The 22,729-nt window shown below is 41.6% G+C and overlaps 1 protein-coding gene across 3 annotated transcripts in view; it reads right to left on the bottom strand.

Annotated features, from left to right (window-relative positions):
• Nucleotides 1-155: 155 nt before the first annotated feature.
• LOC122577713 (ephrin-B2) overlaps nt 156-22,729 on the bottom strand; it is a 293,161-nt gene continuing 270,587 nt past the window's right edge. For 2 of the 3 annotated variants that reach the window (XM_043749216.1, XM_043749214.1), the window contains exons 2-5: nt 16,450-16,591; nt 15,255-15,558; nt 12,717-13,028; nt 156-10,538 (exon numbers count right to left, since the gene is read on the bottom strand). In XM_043749216.1, the coding sequence (XP_043605151.1) occupies nt 10,381-10,538; nt 12,717-13,028; nt 15,255-15,558; nt 16,450-16,591 (916 nt within the window). In that variant the 3' untranslated portion in view covers nt 156-10,380. The remainder of the gene's footprint in view (nt 10,539-12,716; nt 13,029-15,254; nt 15,559-16,449; nt 16,592-22,729) is intronic. The other variant, XR_006320409.1, reaches the window with a different exon arrangement.

Here is a 22,729-nt window from a genome sequence, read left to right as displayed (position 1 = left end):
TTACTATATTAAAAAAAAAGTATTGTTTATTATTTCATAGTTAATGTTTGTAATTTATTTTTCACATAACATTTTGTCATATGACTTTTTGTTATTTTCGAATATCTCATTTACAATGAAATCGAGTCGTAAACATGCGAATGAAATAAAAGAAATATTGGTCCACAGTACAAGTATTTATTTATTCTGTACAAAAGTTGAGTTATAAAATATTATGTCCCCATTTTAGGTCTTGTTCTTAGTCTTGTATACCATGCCGTCTTGAGTTCGTTCGTATAATAACAATGATCGCCGCAGAGGACATTAGCGTTTACAAGAATGAAGTGATACGGCCATTGATTTATTCGCGCCTACTGACTATGAACCAGAAAGAAACGAGTATCGATTTCGCCAGATCTCTTCCTCATTCATACGTAAATGCACCTGTCCTTGCACGAACCTCGGGCTCACCGTGTACATATACAAATCAAATCGACTTTTTTCCCCTTATATTCGCGTCAACAAACGAGTGTACAGCAATTGTACGCTACTTCTTGTATGCATTCTTGCAGGAAAGTTTTTCAAACGAGTGCGACAACCTAGGCCTTTCAGTATGGTTTTCTTCCATCGTTTCGTCTTGCATTATTTAAATTTCTTTGTTCACTCTTACTTAGAACCTTATAACTGCAAGTATGCTTTTACGCGGATGACTGAAGCAGCATTGCTTCCCGCCCGATTAGTTTCTTCTCCATTGGCTCTACTTTCACGAGAAGTCTATGTACTCCGACACGTCTTGCCTAAAATGCTTTCCTTTTCTCTCGTTTGTCTCGCGCTTCTTTTCTCGAGTTGCGCGATCCTTAAGTTATGCGCGCTTCAAATTAGGCATCGCTTTCATTCGATCTATCCGTTTTTCCTTCTCGTTTCTTCCGTTTTCTTCTTTCTGCGAGCTCACCCGATTGTTTCCATTTTCAATAGATCAATAAAATTTATCAGTAGAATCGTTATCTCGAATTGTTATGGAATTTAACGGTGAATAATTTTTCTATTCGTCTTATTTAGCTGCCTGAAAAGAAGGAAAGTGATGGCACAAAAATGGCACCTGTTAACGCTAACTTTCAAAACTTAATACTAAAACTTGTGATAAATATAGACCACAGTTTATCGTTGCATTCTTTCTCATTATAGAAGTGCCTTGGAGAAGCGCTTGGAGAAGAAATACGTGCGAGTGTATTTCTTTGGTGGTTCAAGTAGAATGCGTGCGAACGTGTAAGACAAGACTTATTCAGCGTGACCGCAAACGAATATCGTAAACACCGGAAATCATCATACAGCACACTTACAAGCACACTTAACATTTTTTCGCATCGTTCTATATAATATAAATTCGTTCTATATAAACAATCGTACAACGATTTAGGCTCCAAATCTCGCGTATATCTCAACACGCCACAGAGGAACTGACTTTTCATTTTGCGAAAATTTTGCACCGCAAAAATATTTCGTTTTGATGTGTAACATCTCGCTTCGGATTTAGAATCGATAAATAGCTCTAAACAACGTGACGAGCGTACCTTACAGGTTCAAGTAGGGGAAACGATTCGTTCGAGCGCATCTTCTTCCTTCCTTTTTTTATGCCAAATACTCTTTTCTTCAACGATTTATAAGTCCTGTCCTACGTGACGACAGTTTTGCACTTAAAACAATTGCATCGACGGATCGCAGAAACTATTGTCAGTCGCGAGTCGCTTGGTAAGTCGAGAGATTCGTTGTCTGTGAAGCATACACGGCTGAAAGCCTTAGGCGAATCGAATGGGGGCTTAATTAATCGGATCGAATCGATTGAAACGAAGTGGCATGGTCGCGTGCCCGTGAACAAGCAACGCGGCTCGAAACATAAGCATCTTCCTTTTCGGCATTGCGAATCGTCTTCGCAATGAGATTTCGTATATTACACGCCACCGCGATTTTTTCTATTATGTATACGCTATGTACATTTGATCTTGTAAAGCACATAACATCCGGATCGATAGTTAACTTTTCAGGTGAAATTATTATTTTATTAAATATAAAATATTCAGACTAATATATAACAGGTTTTTACAACTCCAAAGATGTGGTTGATATGTTATTGAGTAGTTTAAACGATTGAAATGTTTGAATAGAGACAAAATATCTTAGAATTAAGTGAAAGAAGAAGGTTTTATGATTTTTACTTAGAGGAAGAAAGAGGGAATGAAATGATGGATTAATGAATTCAGTCTCAGTTAATAGTCAGCGTCGATCTTGTTTTTAGATTACTAACATTTTAAAATGTAGGATAAGCTAATGTTGCCTTTTTTTCTGTATCTAAAATTTCAAAATAATATGTTTTAGTATTCTACATTTTGTATGTCTTTTAATGTCACATATATAAAATATAAAGCGATAAATTAAAATTTTGAATTCTCCATGTATACACTATTGAATGATATCGTGGATATTATGTGCTTTTTAAGATGTACTGCTTGTGAATGTAGCGTGTTCATCTTTGACAGACGGTATTTCAACTTCGATGGAACGTGGAACGAATTGAAACGATTTTTGTATATAATCAGTGTCGAAAGACTCGCGAAATTTAAGAATGCGATCGAACCGGACATCCGCTTTCGCTGCGAACTCACATTCCTCCATACTCTATAGCTTCTATCTCTCTTTTTTTAACATTCGTTTTGCAGGGTAGGACAACGAATAATTTACGGCTACGATAATTACCAATCGCTTTCGAGGTTATCGATTACGTTAATTAAAAATGGCAGTTTTTCGTTTTAAATTACATTTCGCTCGTTTCACGCGACGCAAGAAGAATCGTCGTCTTTACGTCTGTGCGTTTGAATTTCACGCGTTCAACCATTGATTAAAACATATGAAATCCTTCGAATCGATCAAAGCATATACGTATATATATATATAAAACAATACGAAATTTCATGAAAAGTTTGAGCTTCGATAAAAACGTAATTCAACCTATCAATGTCCTCTTGCATCTCGTGTTTACAGCGTTTCGAAACAGCGGTAAAAGATGTGTATACGTAATATCGGTACAAGCCGAAAAATCAGTGCAACAAAGCGTATATATCGTTTATTTGTGTTCTCACCGTTTTCAATAAATATCCATCGAAATGATCGCGAATGCAATTTTATTCGCAAATCGTTCTCATTCGTTTAAAAAATAGAAACATTTGGAAACGAACCGCGAAGGGATTCACCGATGCGCTTACAACCTTTCGAATCGAGCAGGCAACGATCGTTTAAATATAATTCTTTTTACAACCAATTTGATTCCAGGAACTCATTAATGCCTGTCGAGGGTTCAACGAAAGAGGCGTGACACGCGATTTCCCCAAATTTACCATTCACCACTGTGAATCCCCCTGGTTCGTATACAACCCACGCAATGGTGCTCGTCGTTGATGGCCTCAAACGCAAAAAAGGAAACCTGATTTCTTCACCGAATCCGCGAACTAGAACTCGATACCCTGGTATCTGAATCGCGTGGAACGTGGATCGCACGCATCTCGTCCATCGAGAAGAGCATTTCTTTTTCTTCATTATCATCATCTTCTTCTTTTCTTTCTTTCTTTTTCTTTTTTTTTTACTTCTTTGTACTTAAACGATTCGAGACGACTCGCGCAAGGTACTTTCAAAATGAAACGTTTCGACGCCGACGTATTTCGTCGTACGCGTCGACGTACTTTGTATGTGTTATGTGAGTGAGTATGTACGTGTATTATTATTATTTTATCGGGGGACGCCCGGTCTCCCTGTCCGGCATTTTAACATTTTCCAGTTACTTTTTCACTTTTTTTTTTTTCATTTTGTTTCGTTTGGTTTACTTTCATTTTCCATCGTTATATGTGACCGTATATCGACATGCATAATACAATATAGCTATATAAATCGCGCGACGCCGACGAGTTTACGTTTAGAGCATCGTCGACCCTCTTTTCCACCTTTCGTCTTTCTTTCTTTCTTTCTCTGCTTCTGCGAGTGAATTCACGCGCTTTTGCGTTTTACGTCGCGTGGTCGTCGAAGTCGCGTCGCTTTTGCATATGTGTATATCGTGTCTCTGTATCTGTGTATGAGTGTACATTTAAATATATACTTTTTTTTTCTTTTTTTTTTCTTCATATCTTTAGAGTAACGCCGCACCTTTTCTCGCGACGCCCTCGACAGTGTTTGAAACTGTTTGTATCGCAATATGTGCCAATATACATGTATATGTGTCGTGTGCAAGTGTCGTAGTGTGTACATGTGTGTGCGTGTCTTGCACGTACTTCATGAAGATCGATTCACGTTTACTGTGTACTTTTTATGGTTACCTGTAATTTTTTTGACGATTATGTCGTTTTTCCGGTTTTTTTTTTTTGGTTGTTTGGTTGTCTGTTTGGACTGTTTAAACACTATTTCGCTACAAGTGGACTACCATTATGAACACTACGCTACTTTGTATTGTATCTGTAATGCTTTGTAATGAACGACTGTACTGTACTGAACGTGCATACTTAGCGAGCACACGCAATCTATAATTGATTGATCCTGTTCACGAATGCCACACGTGGACCGCGTTACTATTTTTACAATTTTTTTCAGCTGTTCCTTTTTATCTGTTTACTTGGTTCAAATTTAGATCGAGTGGAGGTGAGGCAAAAGAGAGATAATTGCTGAATAAATATTGTTGCGTCGTAATTGGAAACTAGGTCGTTTGATTGTCAGACAACGCTAACCGATCGAACTATTCAAACCGTAGATACTTTCTTTCTCCAAGCTGGTTTTGATATTTTTTTTTTCTTATCCTCGATATATCGTATCGATTGATCGAATAAACTGCGTGATATCATCTTTCGACTTCTTCTTCTCATTTTATAAACATGATATCCCGACTGTTGTTTAATTTATATGTAAATACGTGTACCGTGTTCAGGAGAGAGAAAAGAAATGATCTAACGGTTGCTCCGGTGATAACGTGGCACCTCCCGTATGGCTTCCGTGACCGTGATCGTATGTGTCATGTAATGTACCTGTTACAAAATTAATATATGCAACGTGAGAGAATTCATGACCTGGCTAAAAAGTGTGGTTCTGTATTCAAACGCTCTTTTGTTTAATTAGTACTTGTGTTTCTCGATTATGAGTTAATAATCATAGTTTAATAATAACCACTTTGTGTTTTTTCTTTTTTTTTTCCATCTTGTTAAAAATCTTAGACATCAACGTACATTCACTTTTATAATAAATTGTTATTAGAAACCTATCCTCATACTTGCTATGTATTTAATATAAATTTCATCGTGTTATCGTTATTGATCGTAATCTTTTTCTTGTTTTTCTTCATTTCTCTATTTACAACGACGTACCTACGAAATCATCTCGATCCCATTTTCGCGCTCGATAAATCCGCGACGTTATCAATTCGACGCGGTAAATCTAATTAATCGATCCTTTCATATTTTTCCTTTCCCATCCCTGTTACTTCTTTCTTTCTCGTTACTGCCCGTTTTATCTCATCCCCATTATACCCCCTGTCTCGAGAAGAGAGGAACAAGCCCTTTTCGCGTACGAATAGTCGCCTGCTGTGATCTCCACCTGCGAAGACCTCTAATCTCTTGACATTGTTCCAAAACACGCACACGAGAGGATAACACAATGAAATAGCAAAAATGAACGATAAAAATCGCAATGAAGGGGAGGTTCGAACGTCTTTGGATTAGAAAACTGTGAAACCTGTTCCTCGTTTTGTTCTTCGTGTATTTCTGCTCGAAACGTGCGATCTGCAACGCGTCTACGTACTTACGCGTACCTGTATATCGGTCTGTATACGCGATTAAGAGCGAAGACTAATCTTAACGCGCGATCTAATTAATCGTAATCTTCAGGTTCATCGACCTTATGATTATTCTTGTATGTTTCTGTTATATCGGTGTCGTTAAACTTTCTATTATATCGAGTATCTACATATACTTTCTACTAACGATTTAAATACCTTATTGGTACGATGCTTGTCTCTGTTCATGGTTACAAAAATAACTTTCGAGGAGCAGCGTTTCACGTTGTGGTCTGTAGTAATGGTGGTGGTGGTGGTGGTGGTGGTCGGGATTGGTGTTACGGATGGATCGGAGGGTGCTTTCGGAGCGGATCGGTCGAAACGAAAAAAAAAGAAGAAAAGAAGAAAGATAAATGAAGGAGAGAAAAATAAAAAAATATTGCAGTGAGTGACCTTGTCTATTTTCTATCGATAGTTCGAGTCTATATTATTGTTATACTGTATTCATCTATCGTCCGTAAGAATGAGTACCATTCACATTGGATCTATGTAACTTTGCTGCATTGCTATTGCATTTATGTTTAATTGATTACGGGCTTTCATGCTGGCTCTGATTAATTCGATTAATTCGAGTCGATCGATAATTCGCCGCCCGGAGCAGTTCTATCGATACATCCACGATTCAAGACGTGTGTGCAACCGTTACATGGATCGTCGATCATGCTGATCGAAACGTAAACGCACTCTACTATTTGCGTCCCTTTACAAATGTACGTTACTGTATGTAATATCCTCTGAGACCCGCAAAGCGAACTTGTACGAGAAACGTTTTGTACAATCGTGTATTAAATTACTTCTACTTCGTGTGAGAGGGTTAACGAATCGTATATACCTAAATGATATCGTGACGCTATAGTTGACGACTGATCTACGCAGAGGCGCTTCGAATGCTTTTCCTTACAATGGTGCAGGTGATTGTCTTTGGGTTTCGTTTTGCGGGTTGATCAGCGGCTCACAAACAATTCCACGTGTATACATGTGTGTGCGAACGAAAACGACTAGAGAGAAACTAAAAGAAACTGTCATCGTAGCAGCTATAGTTAACGAAACGAAAATATGATCATTTGTGAGAAATCTACATGCTAAGAATCGTGGAATCGCAGGTATCGTCGCGAACTGCTTTCTCGTAATCGATCGCTCGTACGTGTACGAAATTGCTATTGCGGTTAACACATGGGTAAAAAGTACAAACTGTAGACAGACGAACGGACAGACAGACAAACAGACGTGGATCGGAGGCATGTAATACTTAGGCTTACAATACTGTAATGGATAACATTATACACGCATTTAATTTCCATCGTTTCCCTCAACATTCCCGGCTGATCGTGGTCATTGATTTCCATTTTAATTGTCGCGTATAATTAAGGACGATGAACCATCAATGAACGATGAAAACGAGTCGGTCAATCGAGCAGCCATCAGAATACATTTTTTCTTTATTATCTACGATTCGGAATTGGGGTCTCTTTCTCTCTCTCTCTCTCTCCCTTGCGCTCTCATTAATCTTTCTTACATTCTCTCGCTCTGCCTTATACAATACGTAATTCTCTCCGCATATTCGTATTTACAATAATTCGTTACTCTAGTTGCCGTTCGGTCGAACTCTTTTTCCCGTGGCCAACGTGAAACGATCATTTGCTCGTTGTTGTTTCTTCCCTTCGCATCCTCGAGCCTCGAACGCTCTTCGGTCGCAGTGTGTGCATTTTTACGCGCGCGGAAACAACTATGTGCACTTATTAAGCTCCATTCACACTGATGCTCACGGATCCATTTTTAAGACCAGGTTGTATGTAATTATATTCGCCGTGTTGTTCGTATCGCAGATACAGAATCGGTAGATACGTTTGGTATTATGATTGGTCGATCGCCAAACTAGACGTCGGACACAAAAGCGATAATTTTGCATTCTGGAAGATGAAATGCGCGTAAATAAGAGTTGTGTAAGTACGCAAGCAATAAAATAGCGCCATCGTAGCCGTGCGGCCAATCATCGAATGTATTGGCGGGAACGCAATTTTAAAGATTACAAGTTACGTTTATACGATACGATACGGGACATGCGCAAGATGCGCGCGCACTATATAATTAATTGCCGGTACAATGTATTCCGCGCGATAAAATCTGAGACACATAGTTAACGTTTGTCGTGTGATTATGGTAAAATTGTGTGATCTATAGAAATATGGATCCGTGATCGTGATCGAGCGAAACATGTTCTTACGGATACGTACAGGATACGTGTACAATGTTATACGTTAATGGGCGTTCGTAACGAAAATCGGCTGCGATCGCAGCGTGAACAGAGCTTGAACGTTAGCGAAGAGGGCGTCGTTATCGACGTACGCGACAAATCAGAGCGGGATCGCGTGTAACGATCGTGACCACTGTGCATGTATACATGTAATCCCGTACGTTTTACAAATAAATGCGATTTGCATGCGCGTACGTTCGTCAGTACGCGGATGGAAACGAAATCTGCGTGGCGGTGAACAATAAATAGAGTATAAAAAAAAACAGGAGAATCATAGGGACAATCGAAAAGAACGATGTACATAGCACAAAAGACGATACCGAAATCGACAAAATGAAACCGACCATCGCACGGCCAATTTATTGAAATAGCGAGCACACGTCGAAATAAGCACTCGAACGCGCGTGTTCGACGTTTTCGAGCAATACAGCACGAAGAAAATTAAAGAAAATAGAAGGAAACAACAAATGGCAGATCCGATGATGACAGGGGTCGAGAATTCATCGTTTTGCTCGCGTCATGTCGTTTCTTTTATCATTACCCCGCCGAATACGCAATTTATTCGCTATTAAATTTGATATTTTTTACTAGTAAATATAGAATATCGAGTGTGATTATTCGTAGCGTAATGATAGCGGATAATAAATATAATACAGATCTATAGATAAAGTTCGGTATGGTACAACTATGATACAAAAATTTTTATTTCGTTCGCTCCGCGATCAGTCTCTCTCACGCATTACATACCATACTTTCGTTCGTTCGTTCGTTCGCCATTTCCCTTCGACGAACTCGGTCGAAGAGAGGAATTTTCGAATTTCTTCGCCGACAATACTTCACGTGTTCGCGAAAGTGTCACGATTGCGAGAACCGCGGGCGGAACTTACAAAAGTTTATCGCACCTTACACAGTTTTGTGTCCTATCCAAATGGGCGATCTTTGTGTTCACGAATGTTCACATACGCCTCGCAATACACCCACACACGTCATACTCTGTCACACTCGGAAATTTTCACTCACGCTGTATCGCACTCTTCCGTGTGTCATATATAAGATTTTACCTAGTATACGGCACTCTCTTAAATTCCTCTGCCCCGAAGACGAGGCAAGAGCCACTTGTACATATTCATTAGGAATTTATTTACACGCGTGCTAATTATCCTGTTCGCGATTGTTTACGCAACCCGAACGACTCTCCGCCATGATTGTTTCCTTCGATAGATTTCGATCCGAATATTGGCGCGACCATCGCGACTAATCGCAAATAAGTCACGTGATTGATCTGAAATCTTCAGTTAAACAAATGACGTATCTACATTTACGCGAACGTGATACTGAAAATATTAACAGAAAAATGTGCTAAGTGATACATCTACTAAGATGGCAAGTTTTAAATCATACTAACCTAGTAAGTAATTGATTCTCTATATACATATAAGTTTCTAAGTTAACTTAATCGTTTGACTTTTCAAGTACAATATTAATTCTCAAGCAATCGAGGCATAGATGACAGAGGACCGTTCGTCAATCAACGTCGATGTCAGTCGTACGATATTATCATTCGAAATCCTCACGCGCGAGGTTATGATACTTAAACGAAAGAACTTTCCCGCTTTTCTTTGACGGACGTATTTATTCACTATGCGGCGTATGCCTCGCTCGAGGATATTTAGCACGCTGTCCACGACTTCGTTCTCTTTCCTCGTATTTCCAATAAATACCTAGAATTAGCGTAATGATAAGAAGGACAACCAATACGACTACCATTTATAGTAGTGATAATAGTGGGCATACTATAATAGTGTCTAATAGTAGCGTTTCTCCTCGTTTCATCTTTCTTCGTCTTTGTAATCTTACTATCTACGTCTTCGTTCTTCGTTTTCGAATAGTTTCAATATGGCGTTGCTGCTCGTGTGTCGTGCGTGTCTCTTCTCTTGACATTTACGTTTATTTTCTTTTTTATTATTTTCTGCCAACTCTTCGTTCTTCTTATAACTCGCATCCTCTTTTATTTTCATTTAATTTTTCTTTTTTCTCTAAACAATTGTTGTTCGTTTTTGTCTTTCTTCCTTCCCGATTAAATTTTCTCGTTCTCTTTCTCTCTCGAGGCAGTCCGACCATAAATCGTGCGCGTTTTATTTTTCATTTATTTTTCACGATTGAGGGGCGGCCACGCGAGCGCGCGCGCGCGCACGCGTGCCTCAAGAAATTAATTAAACGTAGGATAATCACAGAAAAAGGGGTTTCGACGTATGGGATATACGTTCTCGTCGGTAGTGTTGTCGCTTCACCGTAATAATTGCGGCATGATCGCGCTGATAAACAAGCTTCCCGTCAGCACCATCACCAGCTGGTAGTACCGATCTTGAACACGGCTTGAACTCGCCCCGTTGTAGGTCAATTCTTCGTTCTTCACAACTTCGTTCGGATGGTCTGAATATTCCTCTGTAGACAGAAAAAATCAATTGTTATTTCCGGACAATAGCCATTTGATTCTTTATCGTAATATTTTAAAAAAGCGTTTGTCTGGTAACTTAATTGATTTAGCTCGTAACTTAATTGATTAATAAATGGAAATTTTTAATTTCGTATTCAGTTATCCGATGAAATAGAAGCAAATAGATGTACTTTTTGCATAATTTTGATAATGTAGAAATTAATACTTTACAGCGAGTAATTCTAAGATCCTAGATTTCTGTTAGCAATTATTAATACTTCGAGCTCTTAAGATTAACTTTAGTTTTCTTTATTATTTTTCCAATAAATAATCATGTTATTCTTCCAGAAAGGAGGTCAAGAACGTTTCTAAATTTCTCCTGTTCGAAATGAAACTTCCATGAGCTCCGTGGGAAAAAGTTGCTTCATTACCAGGGCTAGGAAACGCGGCGATATCGGAGCGGAAACTTCAACTTCCATCTAGGTTCCGGCTTATTGGTGAGTACTTGGAGATTGATGTACTTTTTGCTTCTGCTCGATACGAAACGCGTTGTAACAGATATACATCGTCGGTCACGAACCAAGTTATAAATTTCGTGGGACACGATTCGATTTCGAAGGGACGATTTTAATACAGTGGAGAAATTCGAATCGTTGTTACAAAGGAAGGCGGAACGGGGCCGACTCAAGTAATTTCAATTCAACACCTCCGGAACACGAATTCCCTGTTGCGTTTCGAGCCAAGCAGGTTGCCTCGTTAATGTCCGTGTCCTGGCTATCGATGGAATGCAAATGTGTGCATATCCGTGGCGCATTTTCAAGTCAAATTATCGTAGGTGACAACACAAGAAGGGCGACTAGACGACAGATGGTTGTTGAGAGAGTCACCTAGAATCGAGTCACCTACTGCGTTCGATTGTTCTCCATCTGGCACGCGTTTTGGGGACCAAAGGTGTTCCTTCGTCTATTAAGTTTTTTATTCCTAATTTTTTAAATAATTTCCTTCATTAGCGGTACTAACTGATATAACTTTTATATTCGATACTTTTCGATAATAATAGTTGGGTAAATTAATTATACGAGAATGAGTATAGAACGTTTGATCTGAACACGAAAGATAAAGATAGGATCCTCAAGGTATGTTTCGGAAGTTTCACGTCCGGTCAATCAATGCAATTTTCAACATATTACTCTTTTCGATATTATTTGTAGGATGCATTAATAGTGATAATAAATAGAATAAGACATGACGAGGGACAATATAATTTTAAAACCTGTTAAAATTTATTTGCTCGTTATTTACTTTATCCGATTCAATATGAGCAAACGATAAGCCAAATGAATTACGTAAAATGATTGTTTGGCACGCAGTGGACTGCCACGTTCAACTACATAACGGTAATTTAATGACCGAAGCGACGACGACTCTTCTCTTCGACTTTCGCACTCACGTCTAGCTATCGCGAAAGAACGATGGAAAAGAAAGACTTTCGCGCGAATATGGACTCACGCTTCCTCCGACCGAAAAGAAGAAATATCAATTATGCGGTGTTAATAACGAAGATATAACGATATAGCGATGTAGCGATACAACGCAGTAATTCCTTTATCCTGAGAAAACGATTTACACAACGATAACGAGCGGTAAAATCGTCGAGTACGAGTGGTTTATCTTAATTTTATGCAACAGTAATCCCGATACGAAGCGATAATTATCAGCCGGACAAAACGAAAGTAATGATAAGGGACAAGGGATTTAGCGGCACAAGCTAAATTAGAAAACACGTTCTCGCAAAATATAGACGCGATCTGACGTGATTGTCATCGACTATTTTATTCGATGATATTCGAAATTCTCATTACTCTATTCGATAATTAAATTCGACCAACTCGGCGATGCTCGGAGATACATTATAGACGATCTAATTCGCGTCGATTAATAAAATGACCCTCCTCTTCCATGATTAATTTCGACAAGATGCGACGACGAGAGAGATTTCGCGTAAGAAAAGAAAATGAAAAAGAAGAAAGCAGCGAAGGAACACAGAAAGGTAGAGAAAGAGAGAAGGATAAGAAAAAATGAAAGAATCATTGGCCGAGATAATGGTCGCGAGGAGCATCGAGAAACTCGTTTCGCGGCAAAGAGAGCAGGTGGCAAGAGGCGGTGGGGCGCTGTGTTATACGTACTGTTCTTCTTCTTTTGGCCGATCGAGGTCTTGGGCGGCGAGGAGGACGGCGGTCCATTGTGAATCGGAGGCTGATGCGGATGCACAGGGTAGATAGCCGGAGGGGGTACGTGGGGCAGGGTCGGCGCCGCCGTGGCCGGTTGATGATGATCGTGATGATGATGAATGCTGCCCCCTGGGTAGAATCGATCTGGGCCGCCGTTCTTGACGACGCTCGGTGGTGGCGGGGGTGGTATTCCGACGGCTCCTCCACCCAAAACTGCGGTGCTGGTCGAGCTGCTGCTTGGCACGGTGCTGCTGGTTACAGCTACGGCTGAAAAATGACATAGATCAACGTTAACGTATTCCTCTTTCTCTAACATTCTTATTACATCGTCATGTTCGCGAGGCTCGACGCGACGACGCGACGTGCTTTCGAGAGAACCGTACGTACGACGTAGTCTCGTCTGGGCTACATCGTGCGGCCAGAGGTATACTTTGTTGCGGCTATTGAATTTTAGCGTGTAATCTCCGCCAGTGATTTTTTTCCACTGGTTCACGAGTTGCGTGCAATTTTCAGCCAGTCTCGATTACTGTTGTTACGCGCGCGCGAGCGCCCGTGCAACATCGTCGTTCACCAGCATTTCCAGCCGGATGATTTAGGATAACGTCGCGTCGACGAGCGTTTCGATTTTAACTCCGCAATCGCGGTCCAAATCGCGCATCGGTTTTGCGTAATTTTCAACAGGGGGATTCAACGACGGAGAACGCGGCCGCCGTTCGACGATTGCTCGTAAACGGGACTGAGTGTCCGGTGAATCGACATCGATTTCAATTATCTATGTACATACCCGCGTTCGCCAGAGGTCGATATTTTAAAGCCGGCCTCCGAATCGAAATACAGGCGGTTATGATTGCGTCCGTTAAATTTTATTTAATCGCTCCGGCGATCATTCGCCGATGCCGATCGTACGTAATAATAGAATCGCGCGCAAACCGTTACAATCATAACCGTAAATGCGGTATCGTAAAAGTTTGATCGAACATCCGCGATGATCGCCACGCGAAAACGATGGGAACGTGAATTCTTGTTACTGCGTCCGATGTCCGTTTAAAACGTTTATGCAACATATAAAAGAAAAAATAACCTTCTTTATTACGCGATTTTAAATCGAAATTTACGCAATTTGCGGTCGAAGTTCATTCCTGAAACTGATCGACTTTCGATGATAAAACAAAGAGAACCAAAAAAAAAGAAAAAAAATAAGAATAAAAAATTGGAAGAAAACACGATAACCGTAATGAATGACAAATGTTTTATGTTCTCGGCCGAAATTCACAGGCACAAAGACCTCGGGGAGAATGAACTTCTACCGGTGGAATAAAGTCGAAGATTAATTTCGCATTTTCGCCGGCTAATTGCCGGCGTAAATGTCTTTCGCCGCGCAAAGCGCTCGCGGCGCAAAGCAGAGGAGCCAGCCTGAAATTTTCCGCGAGATTAACATTTCTCGCGGTTCGTAGCCGCTGATAGTAATCGTAGGGCACCGTACACGAGCGTCGGTGCTCACGGTCTGATCCCGCAACACAGCACAGTAGAAAGCCGCGGAAGGATTTCGAGGTCGGTGGAGAGCCTGCTGGAATCTTGAATGCCCGAGACACCGAATGGTGAAAGAGGGAAAGAGAGAAAGGGAGTTCAGAGTTCTCGGCCGGCGAAATAGCTAGTCATTACGGCGCATGAATCGTCTCCGACGAGTGTTGGGTCGGTGGTAGCGGGTAGGAGGTGGAGGAGGTGTTGGGAGGACGGTTGGAACGAATTAGGGAGAGAAGAGAACGGGCTAGAATGAAATAGTGGAATTTATTGTGTTCTGGGTCAGCGTTGGTCCTCTAACCGCAACAAATGGTGTGCACGGCTAAGAATTATAATTGATAGGGATTATTTAAGAGGGGAGGAGCACGGGCTGGCCGTCTGTACGAGCGGGAAAATAGAGAGGGGGATCGAGGGTGGATCGTGTTCGCAGCGGAAGATCAAGGAATCGGCGTAGACCGTCTGTCGTTACGAGTAGTCCTTCCCTTTGTAACTGATTAGGGGATAATGAATTTATGACACGACCCTTCTTCCAATCGTTTCATCCACGAATGTGGACGAAGAGAGGTCGCACGCTCAAGCGAAACCGTGAAGGTTTTAAACGTGATTTACACGCGAAATGAAAAGGCGGCGTAGACGACGTATACAACGACTATAATTTCAGATTATGATAATCGGAGCCCATTAGAATACTGGTCGTACACGTGAAACGTGTGCCTTTCGGTAGGACAAAGGTTTTCGTATGTCGGAACGATTTCGGAATAGGAATATTCAAGGAATGCTTGTAAATGGGACCGAAGGTGAAAACGCTGGCAAATTCAATCGTTTCTTTAATACATGTGCATCAAACGTCTTCAAAAATTTCGCCTCAATGCGAATAGAAAAAAATATCTTCTGGTTAAACGAACAAATCGATAGTAACAAGAAAATGGTGATATTTGTATCGGCGTTTACAATAAAACGAAGGATACTCACAATTGTTGCGCGATGTAGCCGATGACGACGAGGTGTCAGCCTCGTTGCGGCAGCACACCTTGAAGACCACCTTCATGTTGTTACTGGTGCATCGTCCACCGATGCGTTTATGAAGGTCGTCCTTGGACGAAGTGCTGATGAAATAGTAATCGTGGCCTGGCAGGAACTCTAGGCCTTCAGGTTGCGGTGTGAACGGCCTGAAGGTGATCGTGAAGTACATGGTCTTATACGGGTTGTTGCAGACTGCTATCACCCGTGGATTTGGATTCGTTATCCGACATGTTTCGTATTCCTCTTTAGACACCTGTGAAACATACGATGCAGCTATAAGTTCTCGGTACCAATCGATTCGCCACGCTAGTTGTTTGTTACGTACGAGTTGAACGTCCTTGAACGTTTTCTTTATCGTTTTGTCGACTTTGTCGAGTCTATACAAACAAAGATTCTTTACAAAGATTACTAATCGTTGATTGACTACCGCGACAGTTCTTTGCCATTCTTCGTAACAAATAGCCGTGAAAAAGGCTGATTTTCGTTCGTCCACTAGTTCGTCGCTACCCACCCCCTCTCAAGATACGATTAAGGGGAAGAAAGTATCTATTGTTGGGTTCGAAAGAGACAATACGAGGAGGGTAGGATAAGATGATTAGATCTCGACGATGATTCGTGACGTTTGCGTTACAGCTTTTGGGAACTGTGCTGGAATCTCTGATAAAAGCAAGAACGGGGACGAAAGATTTTCACGATGCTAGCAACAATTTAATTTATGAAACTCTGTAATTTTCTTCTCAAGAACAAACATCGTTATCGGTCTTGTATATACGAGTTTCTCTAATTCGGGAATAATGGCGACACGGTAGTTTGTCATGAATATTTTTAAAAGCGGGTGAAATAGAGTTGGAACAGCCCCTCGAGGGCAACGCGATGTCAAGAGTTGGCTACGAGGCGGAAGTCGTTCTTGGGGGTCCGATATGAGCGAGTTAACGAACGAGTTTCGAGTAGCAGCAGCTGTCTAAATAGCACGGAATGCCCTTTGACAATTTTTTATTTCGCATAATGGGTCGACAGACGTGTAACTCGATTTATCTGTTGATCCCACTATGGATGGCGGGTACACGCTTGGACTCGTGACAATCTTTCTACCAATGTCGAGGGCAAGATTCTTAGCATTACGATTCGGTACGAAAGTACTTACGTTATAAATAATATACTTCTCCGCGTCCTCGTCATATGTCCCTGGCTGGTACACAGGACATATTATGTTCACTTGATCGTACTCGAACGCCGCGTTGTTCTTGTTCACGTCTATTATGTGGTCTGTGTTGTCTATTCGAAATCTGTAACAGAAAACATTAATCATCGATATATATCTAATAATTCGACTCTCGTATTACTGAATGAAATATACGAAATCGTATATGCATAGTAAATACGCGCAAACATTCATAGTATACATACGCGAATACAACGAGGAAGGAAAATCGAACGAAGTTCGAACAATAGTCAAGAGAATCATTTATATTTCCAACACCTGGATCTCGACGCCGCTCAAAACGCATCAAGTAAAAAATTAATCGTCGGATATCATCGGCGCGATTAAATATATTAACAGTCACGTTTCACTCAGCGGTGTTTCTTTCGCCGCGGGATATCCTGCCGTTGCGAGTCGAGTACAATAGAATTCTGACTGGGTTTCCGCGTATCGGAAACAAGGCTATCCGTGAAACGCTCGCGAAATTCCAACGCCCCCGGAGGGTCCTCGGAAGGAATACACGGTTCCCCAGAGTCCGTCGGTAGCCAGGTCAGTAAAGAAAGAAAAAAGAAACGTCGCGGACTCGCCCTCGTAGGCAGGCACCCAATGTCAGATAGGCAGGCGCCCATGGTGTCGGGACCTCACGTAAGTGTACACTGTACATACAGAGAGTCTCTACACGAGCACGAACACACGCACGTGCTTGTTTGTATGTATAGGATCGCTTGTATTATGTAGCTGAGCTCGCTGGATACTTGGCGAGGATGGAACGAAAGGTCGGCGAATGAGTAGGAAGGAAAGTAAGGAAGAAGGAGAAGAACAGGCAGAAGAAAAGGAGGAAGAAGCAGAAGAAGAAGTAGAAGAAGAAGAAGAAGAAGGTGGAGAAGGTGGAGGACGGTTGCTATATAACCGGTTCTTTCCAACAGCGCTCACACACGCCAAATACACGCGTCTCTCCTACTCCACGTTGCACGGTGTATAGTAAAGTTTCCTGCTGTTCACACCGCCCTATTTTGGGTCTACGAATCGCCGCGCGAACTATTTTCTTGCTTCTCGCGGACGTTCCACTTGTTCCGTCCCGTATTTATTTTCTTTGCTTCTACCACGCTTTACGTACGCGCCGTACGCTACCACGAGTATATTTGTTCTGTGTTACATAAATTAGGCGCGCGGGCGTATGTGATGCGCGCGTCCACGCGGGAATGTTAAGGCACAGACTGAAATACGGTTTTCCCTGTTTTCTTAGCGTCGAATCGGAGACGCGTCGTTCCTTTCTTCGACGTTCCATTTAATTTTATCGCGATACTCTCCGTCATACGGCTGCCCTTGCTCCGTTAACATTAGACTATCCCAGCGTTATCAGGCTGTATGCGCATACACGACGCATTTGGCGGGAGCGTTATCGATGTTAAATTTGCAAATACCCTTCCTTTTTCATAAAATGCCTCTTGTATTCCTCGTTTCGCCTGTCGTCTTTGAAATTCTAATTACAGACTACCTTTGATGAAAACCTTAAAAACTTAGAATTCCTTTTGTCTAGAAGGCTCCTGCTCGTAATTAGAGCTCTAGTTAACAGAGTCTAACTTAAAAGCATGCTATTTAAAGTCTTAATAGCTGCAGTTCTAAACTCTAAAAAGCTCTAACGTCTAGAAATGTCTAACACCTGCAGATCCACTACCCTTCAGCTCTAAGACTTGCTGCTCGAGTTGAACTCTATTTACCCTTTCAAGTATATACATACGGTACTCTGGCAACACGTGCGTCTCGTATGCAAAGGCCGAGAGCGTCTAAAGTCTAAAGAGAAGCCTCGTCCGAGATGTACCCGTCGGCCGTACGCGAAGTCCGTGAAGCTCTCCGTGGCGGTAAAACGCGGGCGTCGAAAACGCGTCCCGACGTTTCGGAGCATTAACGGACAATCTCGTAAGTGGGCGTGTAAGGGCTCGAAAATTGGAAGGTAGGCCGGGCCTCGACCAAATTAACGTTTGGCGATAATATCCGCTCTCTCTTGGTGCCCCCATGTCGGTTCGTCGGCTCGGTACCCACCCTAAGCGCGCAACCAAACGCCAACAACCTCGGGAATCGAGGCACGCGCGCACACAACCATAGACGAAACCCATAGAAAGAAAAAAGAGAGAGAGTGAGAGCGACCGTTGCACGATGGCAATTCGTGTGCGTTACGCGTGGGTGTATAGAACATTTCAGTCGCTGGCTGGCCATTCACGAATTTATTAGACACCGTATACGTACGATCGTGGCCCGAATTACTCGCGATAAAAGCACGGCGTGGCTCCTTTTGGTACTTTGGACCGGGCAGCTCGGTTTCCTCACGAAGGTTGATGTACCATGGCCGTCATGTTCCCCGGTCGTCGACGCGTTAATGGCCGCGATGCGCGGAGAATTGTGATGTATAAATTTACCGGGGCATTCGTTTTGAAGGGGGGAAAAAAAGATTCGCTTTGTATCTACCTTATTTCGCGTTTCAACTGTTCCAGTGGACGAGCTGAGATAAGAAGAATACGGTGGGAAGGAGAGAAATTTAAATAACCGAGATCTGTCTGAAATTTGTCCGTGACGGTAATTTGTACACCTATCTGTATCGTCGGAGATTGCGTAATTCTTGTAAAAGATCTTTCTTTTTTGTTCGCGCGAACGTTGATTTCGGATTTTTCATCTTTTATTTCATTTAGTTATAATAGGATGCAAATTCAACGGCATAATAAGATATAGCGTGAAACTTGGAAGTTGTTACTCGGTTGTTCGTTTGGAACGAGATATCAATAGCGTGTCCGGTAATTCTATGCGAGAATCAGGCCCCCTGGGAACGATTAACAAACTTCGTTTCTTGTAAAAACTTGTTGCTCCACGTCGAACGGTGTATGTTAATTACGACATGCAACACGCGTCGCTCTCTGGTCTATTTGTTATTTTAATCCTGGTACGAATTATATCCGATGAAAGGCTGTTATTGCATGTTACGGTACTTAGAACGTGATCCTTTTAAAGTCGAGGACGAACATCTTGCTACTCTTGCTGGTACAGCGAGCATAAAGGCGGTCTTGTATTATGATCGTCGACGATGTTATTGGTAGCCTCGATGTGTGATTTAAAGGTTTCCTCGGCGGGAATGGTGTCATTTGCATATACCTACGTATTCGTAGGATCTTCGAGGACCCTTGCATTAATGCGATACGTTGCTTTCGTTCTTAACAGTTCTTTTCTGGTCTTAGGTAAATAGTCGGTATGAATATGTATGGGGTGTCCTCAATGACCCCTCCGAACCTAAAAACCTATGCGGTTGCGAATATTGCCGGTTTGCTTAGAAACACATTTTGCTTTTACTCGATACAGACGATAACACTATTTAATCATCGTTATCGTTGCTCTTCTTTTTTACGGATTTTTTCGAACGCTGATATTGGTATTTCTTTATGTACATTGAAAGATTGAACCGTTCATAAACCATGTTGAAGATAGATAGAGAAAACTGATAATATAAGAAATATTATTTTTAGAATTTATCTTTGGACGACACGATACTTTATGTTATTCTCTTGTGCTAAAAAAAAATTGAGGAAGTAAGATATTTATCCTCTGAGAAACTTAACGCTCATTATATCTAAAGATGAAAAACCCACAAAATCTCGTAATAAAATTTTGTAACATTTTACATGAACAAAAATGGTCCTTTAAATTTTTGCACCTTCTCAAGGGCTCACCTAGATCATCGATTTATTCCGTTCACATTCCTAATATCCGTCGATCGTATAAACACGTGTATCGCGGATATCCTATTAGCAGTCTAGTGGACCGTGTTGCTGCTAATTGCATTGTCGACTAAACACCTGTAAAATCCGCGAATTTCAGCGAAATTATTCGGGGGCCAATAACTGTTCGGCATATCCTACCCCGAAGACCGTTTTCATTAATTTCCACTACTGTCTGCTCGACACCAATCAACTACCAAATAAAACGTGCGCAAGGGTCCTCGCCTAATTGGAACAGCGAAAAAGTGGGCGTGTACCGATCAAGGACCTCCATCGTTTCGGGACCTCTGGAAATTCTCGTCGATCGTTCAGCCAGACCAATTTTATACGTCACCCTTTCCTTTCCCAACTTCATGTCCCAATCGACACGGTTCATTGGTCGGCGAACATATCCGTGTCTAACTTTTTTCTCGTTTCTTGACGAACGTTGGATCAAACTCTATCGACACCTTCCCTCTTTCCAGCCATAGGAGAAGAAAATTAGCCACGATGCATAAAAGTTATTCCAACCACGTGAATTATGCGAGATTCTTATCGACGTAATTACCGGCGTTCTTCGAGGAATCTAGGAATCTTGGAGCGTCGAGGAAGCAACGGAAACCGCGGGAATTCGCGTCAGCGTGTAAACGACACGCTCTTCTCGCCAACGAATCCTTTAATCGTCGATCCTTGACCCGCGTTTCATCACGTTAGGAGAGGGGAGATGCACGCGTGCATGGTATTATCCTAGCGAGGTGAACACCAAGCAAGGAACGTTTCGCAAACCGTTCAACGTCGTCGCGTCGTCCCGTGGAAGACGGGACAAAGAGTCGGTGAGAAACGTCGAGGAAACTATACCCACGTGTGTTAGAATGTCTGCGCTAGAGAGGAGGAAGGAAAAGCTGGAAACGTATGACAGGGATGGTGCAAGCTTGGAAGAAATGGGGTGCGAGTGAGAAAGGACAATTGGAAGAGAAAAGCGAGTGAGTGTGAGATAGAGAAGAAACGAATAGAGAAGAGCAGGCTTATGCGCTAACTATAAGTGGGATATTCTGGCAGGAATATCAAAGCTGCGACTGCATCAAAGAGGGCGCACAGAGGGAGTAGGAAAGGGGAAAAGAGAGAGAGAGAAAGAGAACTGGGAAGAAAGCAAAACGACTAAGAGGAAGCATTCTTGGACGTTACCGGCTTTGGGGCCATCGTTCGACTCTTTCATTCATCATGTTCATTCCTTAGACAAGCATTGTACCCGTATAATGCATATTTTTCCCTCTTCTTTCTATTTCGTCATCGACTCGAGGCTCGTGGTTCTAATATCTGCGTGAATTAGTATTGAAAATTGACGGCGTGACTGAGAGACGTTAGGAATTATTTGAAAAAGTCGAAGCCTCGAACGATTCCTGATTTTTTCATCGGTCACTTTTTTGCTTTCCCTTTCCTTATTCTCGGACAGATAGAATATCCAAGAATATCTTCGATCGATGTTTGTTTCGTGATAACTCACAGTATTGATCTAAGCATCGCCTGCCGATATCGAAAATATCGAACTTTTTAAATTTCTTTAATTATCACAATATGTGATAACCCAATGTTCAAATCTTAAAAAATCTAGTGATTACTTTTGATAGAGTCGATCGACTCTTCGAAACGATTGATTTAATAATCTTGGAACGTAGAGGAAACATCAATCGCGTTCGAGGGAAAGGTGTAACGTATCGGTTCTCTCGTTTGCACCTGCTTGTCTCCGCGACATCAAATACGCTCCATAATTGGTTCCCCTCGGCTGATCTTATTTTTACATCGCGCACACACTAAGCCTTTGTTCTTCCGGAGCTGGCAACCGCAGCCAGTTCTTCAGCGTTGAAAATCGACGTAAAACAGCCGCGAGACTATGGACCGAGTTTATTGTCGTCGTTTTTATGGGCGTAGATTTAACGAGTCCGAATGAACGCGAACCGTCTTCTACCAAGCTGATTTCCTCAATTCAGACCATTGCTACACCGAAATCATCGTTTTATGCCTTGTAAAGCGTAACTATTTCCTCGAAGATTTCAAGAAGCTCTCATAAATCAGCCCGAATTTAATCGTTGCCCTAAACGAATTCTTCTCTCAAACTGTGTTTTATAAAGACTGAGAGCCAACGATTTCGGACGGAATCCAACTCAATTCTAATACGAAAGTTACATCTCGTAAAAATAGTATTCGAGCCTTTAAAGATGAAGCCTTCTTATCACTTCTTATAAATTAGGAATAACGAAACCAATTAATGATTGAAAAAGTACTCGATGATCGAAGAATACTTTGATTAAATAATATATTTCAAGGAAAATACCTTGTAGTTCTATTTGAAGAAAAAATATTTTACGACATTTCATATGCATCGACGTAACAATTCATGTCAACGCAACTCGTCAGCGGTAGAAATATAAAGGCGGTAGCTGCGTGCACTGGATTTCCGTCGATCTATTTCTATCTCATAG

Source organism: Bombus pyrosoma, linkage group LG2 (genome assembly GCF_014825855.1).
Source record: "Bombus pyrosoma isolate SC7728 linkage group LG2, ASM1482585v1, whole genome shotgun sequence".
In the NCBI taxonomy this organism is placed as follows: Eukaryota; Metazoa; Arthropoda; class Insecta; order Hymenoptera; family Apidae; genus Bombus; species Bombus pyrosoma.
This window is presented reverse-complemented; position numbering and strand designations above follow the sequence as displayed.